This window comes from Ooceraea biroi, chromosome 11 (genome assembly GCF_003672135.1).
Source record: "Ooceraea biroi isolate clonal line C1 chromosome 11, Obir_v5.4, whole genome shotgun sequence".
Lineage (NCBI taxonomy): Eukaryota > Metazoa > Arthropoda > Insecta > Hymenoptera > Formicidae > Ooceraea > Ooceraea biroi.
This window is the reverse complement of record NC_039516.1, coordinates 12559237-12575054: the sequence shown is the minus strand read 5'-3', so window position 1 is coordinate 12575054 and position 15818 is coordinate 12559237. Positions and strand designations below refer to the sequence as shown.

At 41.2% G+C, this 15818-nt stretch overlaps 1 protein-coding gene across 1 annotated transcript in view; it reads left to right on the top strand.

Annotated features, from left to right (window-relative positions):
- Nucleotides 1-15818, top strand: part of LOC105275293 (cadherin EGF LAG seven-pass G-type receptor 1) — a 65289-nt gene that overhangs the window by 28132 nt on the left and 21339 nt on the right. The window contains exon 3 of the mRNA XM_020030317.2: nt 7285-7390. Coding sequence (XP_019885876.2) covers nt 7285-7390 — 106 coding nt within the window. The remainder of the gene's footprint in view (nt 1-7284; nt 7391-15818) is intronic.

The window sequence follows — 15818 nt, the reverse complement described above, 5'->3', positions numbered from 1 at the left end:
CAAATTTATAGGATCATATGATACTATGTAGATTATTATCTTATTGGCTTTAATCAATTTTGATTAAATATAATTATTTTTCATAATTAGTTCTTGGTATAAATAAAGCATTGAATTCTTATATACAGGGTGAGGCACCTAAAACAGGCCACCTGAATATCTCGGCTGTTATTATAGTGATAGAAAAAAATGTGTCAGACCAAACTTGCATGGTTTCGAGGGACACATAATTTGTTCTAAATAGTTTTTTATTAGGTGGACGCGTAGAGGTCATATGAAGGTCAACTTCGTTTTTTTAAATGGTATGATATGTTTTTTTACGTACCATCTAGTAGAGCGTTTGAAGATGCGCACATTGATCTACGGGTCAAAATCATTCAAGGCCACTGAAGGTTAAAATTTCTAAGTGCTAGAACTTTTTCATTTCTGAGTTTACGGTATTTTCAATAGCAGAGAACTCTAGGCAATATAAAAAATAATGATAACAACAACTCAGAACTTCGCGGAAAAAGAAAAAATTTCTAAGGTTAGAACTTTTTCATTTCTGAGTTTACAGTATTTTTAATAGCAGAGAACTCTAGGCAATATAAAGTAAATTATTTTCCCTTCAGTGACCTTGAATGATTTTGACCCGTAGATCAATGTGCGCATCTTCAAACGCTCTACTAGATGGTACGTAAAAAAACATATCATACCATTTAAAAAAACGAAGTTGACCTTCATATGACCTCTACGCGTCCACCTAATAAAAAACTATTTAGAACAAATTATGTGTCCCTCGAAACCATGCAAGTTTGGTCTGACACATTTTTTTCTATCACTATAATAACAGCCGAGATATTCAGGTGGCCTGTTTTAGGTGCCTCACCCTGTATATATTCTCTTTCGCGAATTAATCGTCGTCGTTTGTTAACATTTTTAGACTTTAATGGATGATTTAATGGATAATGCAGCGCATTCTCTATTTACGAAATCTGGTTTGCGAGATTCAAAAGCATGCTCTCTTCGCCCCCGAATAACTTCGCATGACCATAAGTTTTCAATGACCCTACGGGGAAATAAAGTTTAACTGCAGCAACGGCTGCTCTGTGTTATTTCCACGCCTCGTTATCGGTACTCAACGTCTTGAAAAAAATAATGCAACTGTTTGGCGTTGTAGCCGGATCTTATTTCTCCTTTTATAAACCGAAAACTTTAAATCTCAATTCAAATCGAACAAAATTGGCCCATTATTCGCGTGTTACGGTCCCTGCATGCAAACAAAGCATCGCATTTTGCGCATCCACGCGCTCCGATTAAAAGAGTGCGTTCAACGCGACGAATCGGAAGTTGGTGTTTCCGGCTAATAGCACCAAAACCTATCGGGATTTCTCTCGTGCAATAAAAACAACCCCTCAGCAAAACTCGATTCGTTTGCGCGTTCCGCCGCGTGGCAGTGACGCGAAATAACCGAGTGCGCGATCCGCACGCGAAAACGACAGCCATGCAATCGTGATACTACTGTGCGCTAAAAATTGCAAATCGCGAATATAAAGGGATATCGGACTCCCAAGATGCGATCTCGAACTGGTCGCCGGGCCGATGGAAGTCAGCTGCCCATCAAATATCATAAATTGAAATCGAAATACAAAAATGAAAAAGGAAATTCAGGTTAAAACCGAAATGCTGAAAGTAAGACCGATGCAATTGAACAAAATCCGATACACGAGGCCGCAATGCGCTCATTTGGATTTGTATCGCGCGAGAGCGGAATTAAATGACATCGTCCAGTTTTGATTGAAAGATAATTAAACTGCAGCCTTGACATATTCCCGATATGTAAATCCGCTGCGTATCGGGAAACGCGATGATATTACTTTTCGTGATTTTCATGTTCGTGCCGAACACGTGGGCTTTATTGCGAGAGAGGCGGCGAAAGGATTCGAGCTAACAAGCTCGAAAGTTTCGTGCCGGCGAACTTTTCGCGGAGCCGTAACGGGGGTTGTTCCCGGGGGTGCGATTTGGATCTAAAAGGGAGCGTTGAGCCGGGGATATCTCGTTCGGCTTAAAGGTCTCCCCATCGCCCACACGACGAGCGTCATTTTCCGCTCGTCTTCGGGAGTTCTCCACCCGTTGTCGCGAGAATTTCATCCGTCGACCTACCCCTTTACGACCCTCCTCGGTAGTAAAAATGTCGCGACGTCTCTCTGATTGTCCACCATTAGTGGCGGCTGCGACGCCAAAACAACATCGTATACTACTGTTGTTTTGTTCTACGCAAGATTGCTCGGACATTAAATCTTCGACGGACTAATAAAACGGCGAAATAGAAGATAATATAAAAATATCGAAATGATGGACACAGCAAGAAAGGCTTTACTATCAAATTGCATCAGTAAATCACGGTTTTGAAATATTATCTCATCTTGTGCTTGTATACTCTCTTGATATTCTCTTCATATGAAAATATGTTATATAACATTGTTACATTTTATTCGTAATGCTCCGTAAAGCTGTAGTAATGATAGATTTTATTGAAAAAGTCATGATACAGGGAATCGGCTCGATTTTACTCGCCTAAATTTTCAATCAAAATTTCGAGAACTTCGGTCCTGCAATATATCATAGTTGTCACTCTTCCCTGACTGTATCGCTGTCCATTGAAGTTTGACACGTAGACAATTTCTATTGACAATCTGGCATCTCGATTTAGTCGCAGTTTCGTCCCGAAACGAATTGAAGCCAACGGTCTCCCGAATTCCATTGGTAGTCTTTTATCGAGAATCTCTCTGTGATCGAACTGTCTTGAATAGTGATTATAGCGGTTCCTGTTATCGATATCCGATAATGCTCGTTAGCTTTTATGTGATCGCTGTTTGATGAGGTTGTCGGTGGGATAGTAGCTTCCGGAAACGCTCGCGTATTTTCAGATTTCATGAATATTTCCGATTTCAAAGTTAACGCGCGTCGAGCTGTATAGGTACGCAGGAAGCAGAACGAAGGTCCTAAATTCGGAATGATTTCGTGCCGAGAATACATAGCCGTCCTTTTGATAGCTTTCCGAGTTTACAACTTCGATTTGGAGACTCGTGTGAGTTTGCGTCTCGCGAGCTCGAACTCGATGAGCGCGTATAATTATCTACGTGGAAAACCGTTTGTCGAAAGTAATAACGGATAGTCAGACGAGAGGAAAAAGTTGAGTCGGGTAAGTCGATCCTCCCTTAATCCGCGACACAACCTTCCCAGAGTTGTGCCTTCTTTCCTTGGGCAGAAGAAAAGGAAAAGGGCAGACGAAATCGAGAAATTCGGCCGCGAACTCGTTGGAAAACTCGTAAGTTCAGCTTAGTTCGTCGGTGCTAATATTGCTTCTGATGAGGACTAGTGAGTGAGTGAGTGAAAAACTAGTCCGAGTATAAATTAGATTTGGAAGTGACAAGAAGGTAAAGAATATCATAACAAAAATGAGATTAATCGAGTTCCATGAGTGGGTCAAATAAGTTTCGTGAATGTTCTCTTGTGTGTGCGTGTACGTACGTAATTATTTCATCATTTTAACGCTAGATATTTTATACGGAAAACGTCTTTGTTGAAGCAAAATTTCATCCGAGTATAGTGCCAATTAACTCAGTCCATTCGGTTGTCGAAGTGCTTTTTAGAAAATGTATTTGTGAATGATCATGCGATTAAGGATCGAAGGTTGAACGCGATCGAGGAAGCTAAGATCAGGAGTTTGCACGATGCCATTAGGTTCTTTGCTGAAAGAAGCAAAGTCTCCGTAAGTTCCGATCGCAGCTGTCGGAGCTGTGATAAATCGCGACGTGGCATCGTTGCTTATCAGTGAGGATGTCCTTAATCGTCCCGCCATCCTATTCGTGATATCAGCGTCAGTCGCTCGAAACTCGGACGTTTATCGCCCAAGCTTTCAAGCTATTGCTCGCAAAGTACCTCGAGATATTCTTTTTTCGTATATCATTATGTCTACTCTCGCGTGCTTAATCTGAGATTAAACGTTCTTTCCAATTTGATATATTATATTTTCGCGCATATGAAAGGAAAGTTGTAATATGTGTGATAATAAAATAAATAGCTAGACATAACATGCTTGATTAAACAGGTGACGCTATATTTTGCTCCGATCTTGATGGTACGCTTCTCGAAATTATTCTTGCCGTGACGTCAGCGGGAACGAAAATTGATAATTAAAATTATTCAGCGCGGAAGATAATTGAAATAGATTCACCGGATTAACATCGTTAGCCCGTGAGTGTTGATAATTCAAATAACGTTTCGCACCCGGCGCTAAGTATACTTTCTTTTAAACTTGAAATTGAATTAACATCAGGGAGAAGGATGAGACGGACGACGAAGCTCGTCGGATAATTATATACGGCAGAGCTCGGTCATGAGATAATCGAATTTGATGTGAGACGACTCACGCTAAAGGGCAAGAGAAGATAGAAAAGGAAACGGTTTTAAGATCCGGGAAAATCGCAATGGTGGGTTTCGGCACGTCCCTGATATTCCACGCGCGATCTCTCGTTTTGCGTCCAGCCTTCTGAATAATTCATAGAACGATAAAACTTTCAATGCCAGGCGCAGGCAAAAAAAGCGTCGACGTTCGCGAAAGTCGAGGAAACGGATGATTACTTTTCATTTCATTGTCATTTCAGTCGGGGTCAGCGCGATACATATTTGCAATGCATATTTGCAGCGTAGCGTTTTTATTGATACTGTAATTTATTTGTAATTTATTTTTCCCTTATCATATCGTGTGCGATTATTACTCTTGTCACGCGTTTTGCATATTTTATTTTATACATTACGTCCTTTCGCCGATTTTATTTTATATCTAATGATGTCATTAGTATTCGTATTTATAAATTATCATTATTCAATTTATTAATTATTACTCTCTCTTATTATTTACTCCATCTCTCTTCCACTTGTCGCCGGATTTGTACGTACGTACACGTCACGAACAGAAATGCGGCTGAGTATTCGCGATACGGATTCGCGAAGGCGACGGAAATGCGAAGACCGCGATTTCAATTTGAATTCCGCGGATCCGGCTTTCCTAGGTCAAAGAATTTTAATAAAGGAAGGACGGATCACGATGTATAGAGAGGCGCGGGCTTATCCTCTTCTCATTGGTGATGTGTGCCAGATATATTCACGTACACACATAAATACGTGTAAATACAATGTGAATTTGTACTCGTGGCTTTTATGGTGGCGACTAAGAAAATAGGATATTGGATATTTTTTTTATCTGCGTCGATGCTACGCGAACGTTAAATAAATCAAACAAATTTGCAAAGTCTGTGAATTTTATGTAATACTTATATGCCGTATCTAAAAAATAGTCATGTTCCATTTTAAGGACGAACGGTAACTGTATGTGAACTGGATTTATTCTTCGCAATATATACATAAATAATATAATTATACGTATGCATATCGCATGTACATAGGTAAATACACGTAGGGCTGAGTTCTCGCTCATTGATAATTTATAAGTAAATTCATTCTCGACGAGAGCGTTAATCAAGCGCTCATTACGAAAGTAATTAATACGAATTAATCGATCTGAATTGGACTTACGGACGATTATGAATTCCATAGAACGTAGCAATCAGCGCGCAATTACGTAACATCTCTCGTGAAACTCGTATTTTTAAGCTCGACGAAGCTTCAAGCTACAAGCGCACGCTGATAATCCTGCAAAATTAAGCGGTATCTATATGACAGAACAGAGTTAATATTACAAGTTCTAACATTACCGCGGCCGGAACTATTGCAGCAGTCAAACATCTCTTACAAAGGATCGACTTTCCAGAGAAAATTGCCCTTTCCTCTTTATTAGCATAATGTAAATGCTATTTTTCTTAAATTAAATTAAATTAAATTATATATAATTGTCAAGATTCGTGTGCTACACCGGAAAACTGCCTACGTTGCATCGACAATTTTCACGGTAATTTTTCAGATATGATATCTCGAGCTCGATCCTCTCGCTGCGTTTGCCCGCGAGAGCTAACCCCGTTATCCTTGCCTTTGCCGCTGCCTTATTAATCGCATTTCTCCGCGGTGGCCGTCCTTTGAACAGGATACCTACTTCGCCTCCGCTCATCTCTGAGATGGCAGAGGAATAGCTCTCGTTTGTAACTCCCGTTTATCGCGGCTGTCCCTTTGTCTTCGTCGTTTCTCGCCCGAAGCCGTTCGACGGCGATTTATGAATTATTCACGGTACGGGCAAATTATTCACGAGGATGACTGCAAGACGGTTCGCGATACTTAATTGTAAGCGACCGGAAAACGAGGCAAATCCATAATTTAAGAGCACCTCCAGCCGCCCCGTCGCGACTTCGGTTGCAATAAACAAGCGTGCTATGTTTTAATTTCTGTATTAATTAGAAGGGAGAATTTTTATTAAAATTTTAATTAAACGGGAATTCTTGAGGTAATGAGAAGAAAAGAAGGAAAAGAGGTAGGAGGAAAGGATAAATATAAAAATAAACCTTGCATCTCACCGCGCATTTGTAACGATATGATGATATTGTTGTGTAATTCCTTCTCTATATTCGATGATTTAGGAATTTTATTGTTTGAGGTCTAATAATTTTATAGTTATATATATATATATATTTAAAATTGCGGATATTGCTAATTATCGCTGTCTTACAATTGAATAACACGATTACTAGTCCACGTCCAGTAATAAAATTGGACTTTCTCGATCTTCGTTATTTCACCGGAAATTCCATTTCCCAAAATAGGACACTACACTTCTCGTGTTTCCCATCGCAAATGCAATCAGGAAAATGCCATTGGTATCCTTTTCCCTGCAGGACGTACGGTTTACGATCACTGAATTTATTTCTCTACTCGCAGAGTTTAGTCACCAAGCACTCCCGATTCGCGCAGGATGTTGGGATATAGAGATATTTCTCCCATGAACGAGTGCTATCGTGTGGACGTAATGCATTAAGCTCTCCCTCACGTTTCATCCGCGATCACTTCTTATATTACGTTATCGTCCTAGCGAGAATAATTCAGCTCTCCTTTTCGAGTGAATTATTTACGACTATTGGAGAGATTCGCTAAACATGATTCAATATTCTCCGCGCTGAGCATTCTCTTTTAGTTGTTTTCAGTTATTTTTATAACGGCTTTGCCACGACTTTTTTAACTGAAATTTAAATATGTGAATCATCTCTTTTATGAGCGTTATATAAAATTATTTTTTTCTCGCAACTGGCTTTTCTCGTTATCGAATCTTTCACTAACAGTGTGTCTGCATTTCAGCCTCTTTTCCGACTTACGAAGTCTGGCAGGCACGACCCTAATGAACCTTTTGGCAGCCCTTTTCATGGTCCAGTTACTGTTCATCGTGGGAGCTGGCGGCGTACAGGTGAGCTTTCATGTTTTCTCGGATCTATTTGTCACGTGCTAACGCGCTCACATATTTCACATAAAGACAGCACTCTGGAGTCTAAGTAGAAATTATATACGAAAAAGTATATAATATGATAATTCACAAAATTAACATTGATTTTTTTATGGCGATCGAGGTATAACTCGAAAAGTCAGATTTCCCCGTCGACATAATATTTCCTCAAATTTAAAATTTCCTTGCAAGACCATCGGTAAGATGTTTGCGTTTCTTCCCGGATCTCACCGTGTGAGAATCTGAGGATCTGAGGTGCAAATTTTAGCGGTCGCTTCGGAGTTTCCGCTTGCGGTGAACAAAGTTCCGTCTCTTTGTGTGGTGTACGAAGACACGAAAATTTCCCGCCAAGATCTCTTCCCTGTCGAACTTTCCGTATTCAACTCCCTCTTAATTAAGCCCCTGGAATCCGCGGAATCGTCGCGATACGCAAAAGAAACCGGTAGTCTTCCTAACTTACTCGCCCGCGTCTCCATTTCGCCGGAAACGTTGGCGATGCGACGTCGGAAGTCCTGGTATCCGAAAGTGCTTAACATTGCCACGCGCATTCTACCGTCGAACGAGTCTGACAAACAGGAGGAAGCATTCCACGAGCGTTTATATCCAGCGGAGCAGCGGAGAAGCCGCAAGAAGACGAAAGGGAAGTGTCGTTTGAAAATGGAAACTTGTGACATCCCTGTCTTGAAGTTTTAATTGCATGACGTTGGACTTTCCGGAGCGTGATTGGGGGCGACAGGGTTTTTGTGCTCAAAGTATTTCTCATTTATCGTGCAGATTTGAACATGTGACACGATAAAACATTCAAGTGTTTATTACACTCCCCATCATTGTCATCCAATCAACGATAAATCGCGTTTAATGACTCCAACGGGATAAACAGTTATCCATTATTTTATCTTTATGTTGTTATTAATCGCCTGCTCGTTTGCATGCGGGCAACAATTTGCAATTATTTTTAATTAAAAGAACAGAAAATGTATTTATGAACTTCGTTAATTGCATCTGCTAGCAATTTGATTGACGTCGGTGTATTATTTATTTTAATAACGAAATTGAGTGCACTTTGCTTTTGTTATTAATGGCCCATAGAAGTGATCTATAGGGACATGAATATTCCTCGCTGCATCTATTAAACGGCGGAGAACGCGTTACATAGTATGTGCCAAAAAGTCTATTATGATGCCGCCATTAATTTTCATTATTAAATAATGACTTGATTATACTGAGCGAGTTTCCCAAGAAGAAAATTATCGCGAAAATTTCCCGCAAAAGATATGATCATAATTTAGTTATCATGATACGAATTTTCCACGGATATTCCATATAATATCTTCTTCTTAAAAGAGTTCATCAGATATCGGAGTTCTTATTAAGCAAATCGCGGAATGGGGCTTAATTAGTCACCGCATAATCACGAGGATATAAAAAGGAAGAGGATCACAGGAGGAAATATATCATGCGCGAGGCTTTAGTCTACGGAAAAAAGACCACAGTTATTATTCATTGGGGAAAGTAAATTTCCTCGTCCCATTCTTTCGGCGGAAATAAAAAGCGTGCATGCGTCGTGTCCATTCTTTGAGAGAAGCGAACGAGAGGAGTCTCTTCTTCTCTGCTGGAAGAGCAACGAAGAAACGAGTTAGATAGAAGGAGGATTCGCTGCGTTCTTTCATTATTGTCGTAATTAAAGATAGATATATATACTCGTATATGTATAAAAAAAGAGAGAGAGGGAGTATATTTGCGCGCGTTGAAAAGATCCGCGCGGAAACGAGAATCTTTTTGGGTCAAACGTGTTATTCGCCGCGATGGCTGTAGTTGCCGTTGCAAATCGTGGTCTTTGATCTTTTCAGGTTTCCGCGGGATGCATCTCGCTTTAAAAATATAAGCGAAATATGCAGGGGATCTTTTCAGATGTTACTCGTTGGCCCGAGTCGATATTCGACCTCGCATTCGTTGCAGCTGCGAGGGTTGCACGAAACTTGCACTTTAGCTTGCTTCAGTCGAAGTGAAGATAAACTTGCGGTTTATAGTAACATCCGCGGAATAGCACTAGTAATGCAGGAAACTAAATTCATCTTCGTTAAATTCCAGCGACTGTTTTAGGCATAATAAGCTTAATTCGAGTATCATGATTTTGACGAATGGGATCGCTGAAACGTACGAAACGAAACGCACTTTACTCCGCGAATCCTCCGACTCTTGAAAATCAAGTTAATTGCCACTTGAACTCCACTCTATCAATAAATTGCGGTCGAGCCAGTGGAAAGGGCGAATGAAAGCGCGAGTAAACCGGAAAATCCATGGCGATTCTAGCAAGGTAGGTACTGTTTAAACCGTTGTGCCAATCCTTTTTCTACTAGACGCTAAATTTCGCGATTGCGAAACGACCGAAAGCTCGTTTACGATGGAGAACGATTTCGCGTGCGAGTAGTATTATATCTCACTCCCACGTGCATGAGAAAATAGTTCACCGCGCCCATCCCTCAAGTGCCACTTCTTCGACACGGGCAAATCTTTGACGTAAACCCCTAATTGCGAACTTGTTTGGTATCTTATGTAATCCGCAGAAGCGGATTTGCGTGGGGTGCGTCGGCTGATGAACGAATCTCTGCGCGCGTTTGATATTTGAAACTCTAAATAAACGTGAAATAACATCGTAACGAGAAACTTCAAACTAATCGCTAAGTCTAAAAATCATATTTGTGTGAGAAGAAGTAATTTATTTTGTCGAGGAACAGGCAGAATTCACGATTCATTCGTATCGGCGTGACGTAACCAACTGTGGAATGTTTATTAGGGATGGATAGCAGCGATGGCCTCATCATAACGCAGCGTGATGGAGATAAATCTCCGTAGATTGCAATCTCGCGGCCGTCACGAAGCGATTCGGTCGACGGCTTTTATTGCCATCTGACTCGCATTCGGTGGGGGAGGAGATGGAAGGCGAATAAATTCAACCCGTGAGAGACCAATCGTGCTATTCTCTTAGTTCCGATTCCGAACAGTTTCCACACACACGCTCGTTCTCGCAAAAATCGAAGAGGGTGAACGTGAAGGCGAACGCGACCGATGGAGAAAAGGAGGTGAGGAGATCGGTTTATTATTCTGGGGCGCATGTAGACTCCGCGACAAGAAATGAAATATAGTGTGTGTGTGTGTGTGTGTGTGGTAAGATATAATGACGTTATAGGACAAAAATTACAAGAACGTCAAAAATGCTGTAGATAACAAATGACGAAACGAGTAATGCAGAAGGAGATTTCATAATGGAGAAGAATAAGAAAGTTTGTAATTTGATGTTTTCTTCTCTTTTCTGAGATCTCTTTAAACTGTACGGAGGAAACACTAAAAATAACTCAGAGAAATTTATCTCTATAAAAAAAAATAGTGAAATTTAAAAAGAAAGAAAAACCAAGAATTTCACCAAAATTCTTGTCCACTGCGAATGATGAAACTGCGATGGAGTTTCCAACATAAAGCTGCCTGGTTTTACATTTTCCCTCCCCTTCTTTTTTCCCGGAAAATTATTGCACGTCTGAATACGTCAGGCAGTTTTAGGTCATGGCTGCAGCAGCGAACGCAAGTTCCCAGGGTGCTTCCGGTTCCGGCTAGCAATAGAGCGGCACGGTGCATTTCGCGCGCGCCTCGCAGCTGCGATATATCGCGGTTTCGCATTAAGTCAGCCGCCCGTTTACGAGCTTGCTACCGCAAAAGCGAGGGGATGCTGGCAGGCGAGATAAGGTCCAGCAGCGAGAACGTTCCGGCCGGAATTAAAAGGCAGGGAAATGGAGGAATGTTAACCCGCGCGCTAATGTCTGCCCGAATTCGTTCGGCGGCCGCGTTAACGCCTCATTAACGACATCGTTAACATGTGTAGAACTTTTACGCTCCCTGTCGGCTCGAAATTACTGGTACATATCTCAATTAGAAAATTAAATAATTATCGCGAATAATAATTACGAGGTAATTTGACGTTGCACTTGCCTTATCGCGATGAGCAGAAATGGTTAAAGTGAATAATGAATTAATTAAGGGTATATTTGAGGGAAGACAATACAGAATATAAAGACGTGGGAGCGCGCGTTTACTGTGCAAGAAAATTACAAAAGATTTATTACAGAGACAGATTATTGTTTATCGATACTACGCATAATCTGAGTTTGCAAAGGGCGTTCCATTCGTTAAGCCCATTTTGTTTAGCGAAAGAAAGATTTATAAAGGTACTTGATAAAAAAAATTGTGTTGCGGTTTCTTGAAATTTACATATGCAAGTGAGAGATCGTTAAATACGCTTGGAAACGGGAAGTCCATCACGCGGACAGCTTCTACGAATGCGAGCATTTGTGTTTGGGGAAGATTGATGGCGAATTCCGAGAATTCGGACTTGTCAGTGATGTAGGAGCTTCCATTGCACGATATTAAGGGCCATTTCTTAGTCGGACGAGTTTAATAACGCGCGCGATATATCACTATAATTAGTGCGATTATGCGCGTATCGCAACGACGATATTCATGTTCAGATTTACGTCGCATCTCTTTCCTCCCCGCCGCATATTAAACCGAGCGCCTTCGTGCTTCTGTATCGCGCTCCTGGGAGGTTTCGCTCGGGGATGAAACGGGGGATTAAGTGAATATTTCGACAAGCAGGAGCGGGACTTTCATATCCAATTTGCCACTAAAGATTAATTGTACAGGGGAAAAAGTTTAATTGCCACGTTCTGATTTGACAAATTCTGATGGATCACCCCGTGCGCTCGTTTATCATATAATTTCTATTTTATTGCACAATACGATATAAAAAATGCTGCATGAAAGTGCAGCTTTTTGGTGAAAAATGCTGTGTAATGTTACGAGGAAGGTAGTCGCGTGCAATTTAACTCACGGAGCGAGGCTGTGTCTACACATATATCATCGAAATTTCTTTTATCTTACAGTCGGGTGCGAACCATTTTTTAAAACCACCATTTTTGTTGTAAGTTTCTTTGCGTTAAGTTGTAAAGGCAATCATTTTTACTACGATACACGAAATGATAGCATTTTGTTTGTAGTTTAACAAACAAAATTATAGCATTTTCAGAAATGGTTCGCACTCGACTATAAGGTAAAAGAAATTTCGATGATACATGTATGGTTTGATTGGAAGTGAACGTCGCGTAATATTTATTACTCTTTTATTAATATTAAAGCTTAACTTTTTCCTACAACATTGTAATCAAGAATATTGGACCGAGGATTTCCCTGAGAATCGTCAGCTGACCCGAAATTTCGCGTAGAACTTTGTCCTGGGGGAGGATGCAATTTACGAAGCGGCGTAAATCACGGTCAACCAATGTCGGGATACGTCGTTGGTCTCGATTCATCCTGCGGCTCCTCAGGAGTAAAGTGATTCTCGCGGAGAGTGTCTCCCTTCATTGAAACAATCCTCTGGAGATTTGTCTCGAGTTAAGTGACAGGAACCGCGAAAAGGAACAGAGAGAGAGAGAGAGAACTCAATCCGGAGAGAAACGCAAGCAGATCGACGATCAAGAGCGTCTCGATGCCGAAAATGCGTACGTAAGAATCGGGTTTGCATCCGCGAATAAATTTCTGTTGGTTTGCATCCCCCGTGAGGAAATTCGAATTTGTTCGAATACTTTGATCGGACATCTGTGTACACAAAGGATCTTTTCGTGAATTATCGATTTCGACGAAGGAAAACTTTTAAATGAGGGCAAAAATAAAATGCATACTGCAGATAAAAAGAATTTAATCTAGAATTTAAGATCAATAAAAAGTTAACGATCTCCATTGAGGCTTTGAAATAGTGAAGTAAAACCGATCGTTATTTATGTTTGGAAGTGTTATTTCTCTTTTCGTAAGTCTCAAGTAACTTTGATTGAAGATTTGTGTGGGTTTTATCTCCTCGAATACAAGTCAGAATTAAATTAAAACTGAAGTAGAATTTATAAAATCTGCTTATGTTCAAATTTTGATAAATGATGAGCGAACTTGTTGGACATATTGCGAGGGCGTGGGTGCTCGGCGTATTAACGTCTAAAAATTATCACCCTTATCGTTCTATCGGATCTTTCGTGTAAAACGATCCTCTTTTCTCTTCCCTTATCCCGCCGCGAATAGATGAAGTTTCGACAGAGTTTTCTCTCTCTCTCTCTCTCTCTCTCTCTCTCTCTCTCTCTCTCAAAGGTCTTTCGAAAGCGGGGCTTTGCTCTGGTCGCGCGACCGTGCACAAACTCTAACGAGAATCTCGATTCCACGCCGAGCGGTTTTTAATTAAGCGCGAAAACGGCCGCGCGAGACAAAGCGGCCCGCGAGCGGTAATGGAGCTTCTGGATCAAACGCTCTCCGCGCGGCGTGGCGAACAAAATCGGAACAGGAAATCAATCACGCGGCCCGCCTGCCCGCCCCTTTCGGTCCCTTCGTGTCTGCTTCGAAGCCGAATTAAAACCGCGACTTGGCTGTAACTTTCGCTCTAATCCACCCCCGCGACGTCCCTTTCTAGATCCTAGATAATGGCCCCGTGAAGATTGCATGGGCTTTCGTTGCATAATTTATGGAAACGTAAGTCTTTCGTCGACGGCGAGCGCATTCTCCACGATTCTTTCGACTACAACTTTCGAGACAACTTCGATTTCCCCGAAATCCCATAAATACCGGCAGAAAGAGGTGAAATGATCCTTTGGTCGAAAATCTCTCTCGCCGTTTGCAACCGTTCATTTCGTGTCGTTCACTCTTAATTAGATTAATTCATTCGACAAACGTGTTCGCGCGACCGTGCGACTTTCGCGTGACGGCTTAATTAAAATTTAATTAAATTTTAATCCGATTCACCTGACGAGGTTATTTTTGCAAAAAAATATGCGCGCACCGTCACGACCGTTGGCGACTGTTTATCATTGTTGCACGCTTGTCCGAGAACCGAGACTCCCTACATTGTTGCATTGTTGCGTTGTATGTCGGTGCATTTTCTCGCCGATGTGCAACGTGTCGGGGGCGCGAAACGCGGAGCATTGTTATCCGCCCTCTCCCTTCCCCCTCCGCACCATTGTTATCGATTATACCGAGCTCTGTTGCCAAGGATTTTTAACAATAAGAGCCTGTTGGCGCGCGTCCGCAATTTAACGATTGGCGTTTGACTGACACCTCCATATACATATCTCGCAGCGTCATGCGAAAAATAACAAGAGAGAAAGAGAGAGAGTGTTGCGTAACTGTGTAACCATACGAGATTCTCATTTTCGGAATGAGGAAATAAACAGATCGAGTCATCGAAAGCACTAAGGAGGAGCAGACGAATTTCAAACGAGCGAGTGTTCCATCAATTTACATCGAGATAAATGGCCACGAGTTCGTGACAGTATGCAAATAAAATTCGCCTCCTTTCATTCGCGAAACTGTGCAATCCGAATTGTACAATGGATTCTTCTTTGACAGGTGACGTTCACATTTGGCGGTTAATGGTGTGTGCATTAACGCGTTTGCAATTTTCCTTTTTGAGGATGAAAGTTCGATTCGAGGCACGTATGCTTCGCAGAAAGCTTGTTACAACGTCGGCCTTTTTTCTGTGTCTCTATCGTTTTCGGGAAATTGCATGCCGCCGCCGAAAATCCGCATTGCGGTACGGTATCCCAAATCGCCCTTAGATTTTCTTTTTTTGTTTGCCTGTTAGTGAACGTGTGTTTAAAAAAGTCAGATATTTCGAACGTCGTTAAAGAATGTTTTTTCATTTATTACCTGATATCGTAAAATCCTTAAATTAAGTTAAAAGGCAATGTTTCTCGAATGAACGGTCTATCGATTGTTTAATATTTCATGATCTTTCTCGTTTAAATAATTCACTAATGGCGGCTCTTAAATATTAACAAACCCGTGCAATCTAGCGCTCGTAATGCATGCACGTAACGTCCGGTATTATTCACATCACGAATTCTGGATCCATCGGTGGCTAAATAAGCGAAACGTTCGACCGAAGGGTTGTCCCAAATAGTGTTCTAATATAACTACACAAGGTGTATTATAATACAGAAATAACTTACACGCCTCAAAGATAGTCGGAATTAAAAATTTAAAAGTATATATCAAGAGATAAGTGCATACCTCGTACACTTTCGTGTGCGAGCATCTGATGCACCATCAAAGCATGAAGAAGCATTCAATATTAATGATTAAAAAAACGTGCAAGAAATCTCTCTCTCTTTCTCGCTTCCTCTTTCACCAAACAGAAAAATTAAATTCCGCATTAAATCACTTGACTACGAGTGGCTCCGGTATATACGCGACATTACGGTACACCCTATAGGTAGACCCACGAGTGCACTTGCACGCTGTCGCATGTGCAAGCAACCTCTGTGCATTATCTCGATGGCGCACGGAGGTTTCTTGCTTCGTTTCATCG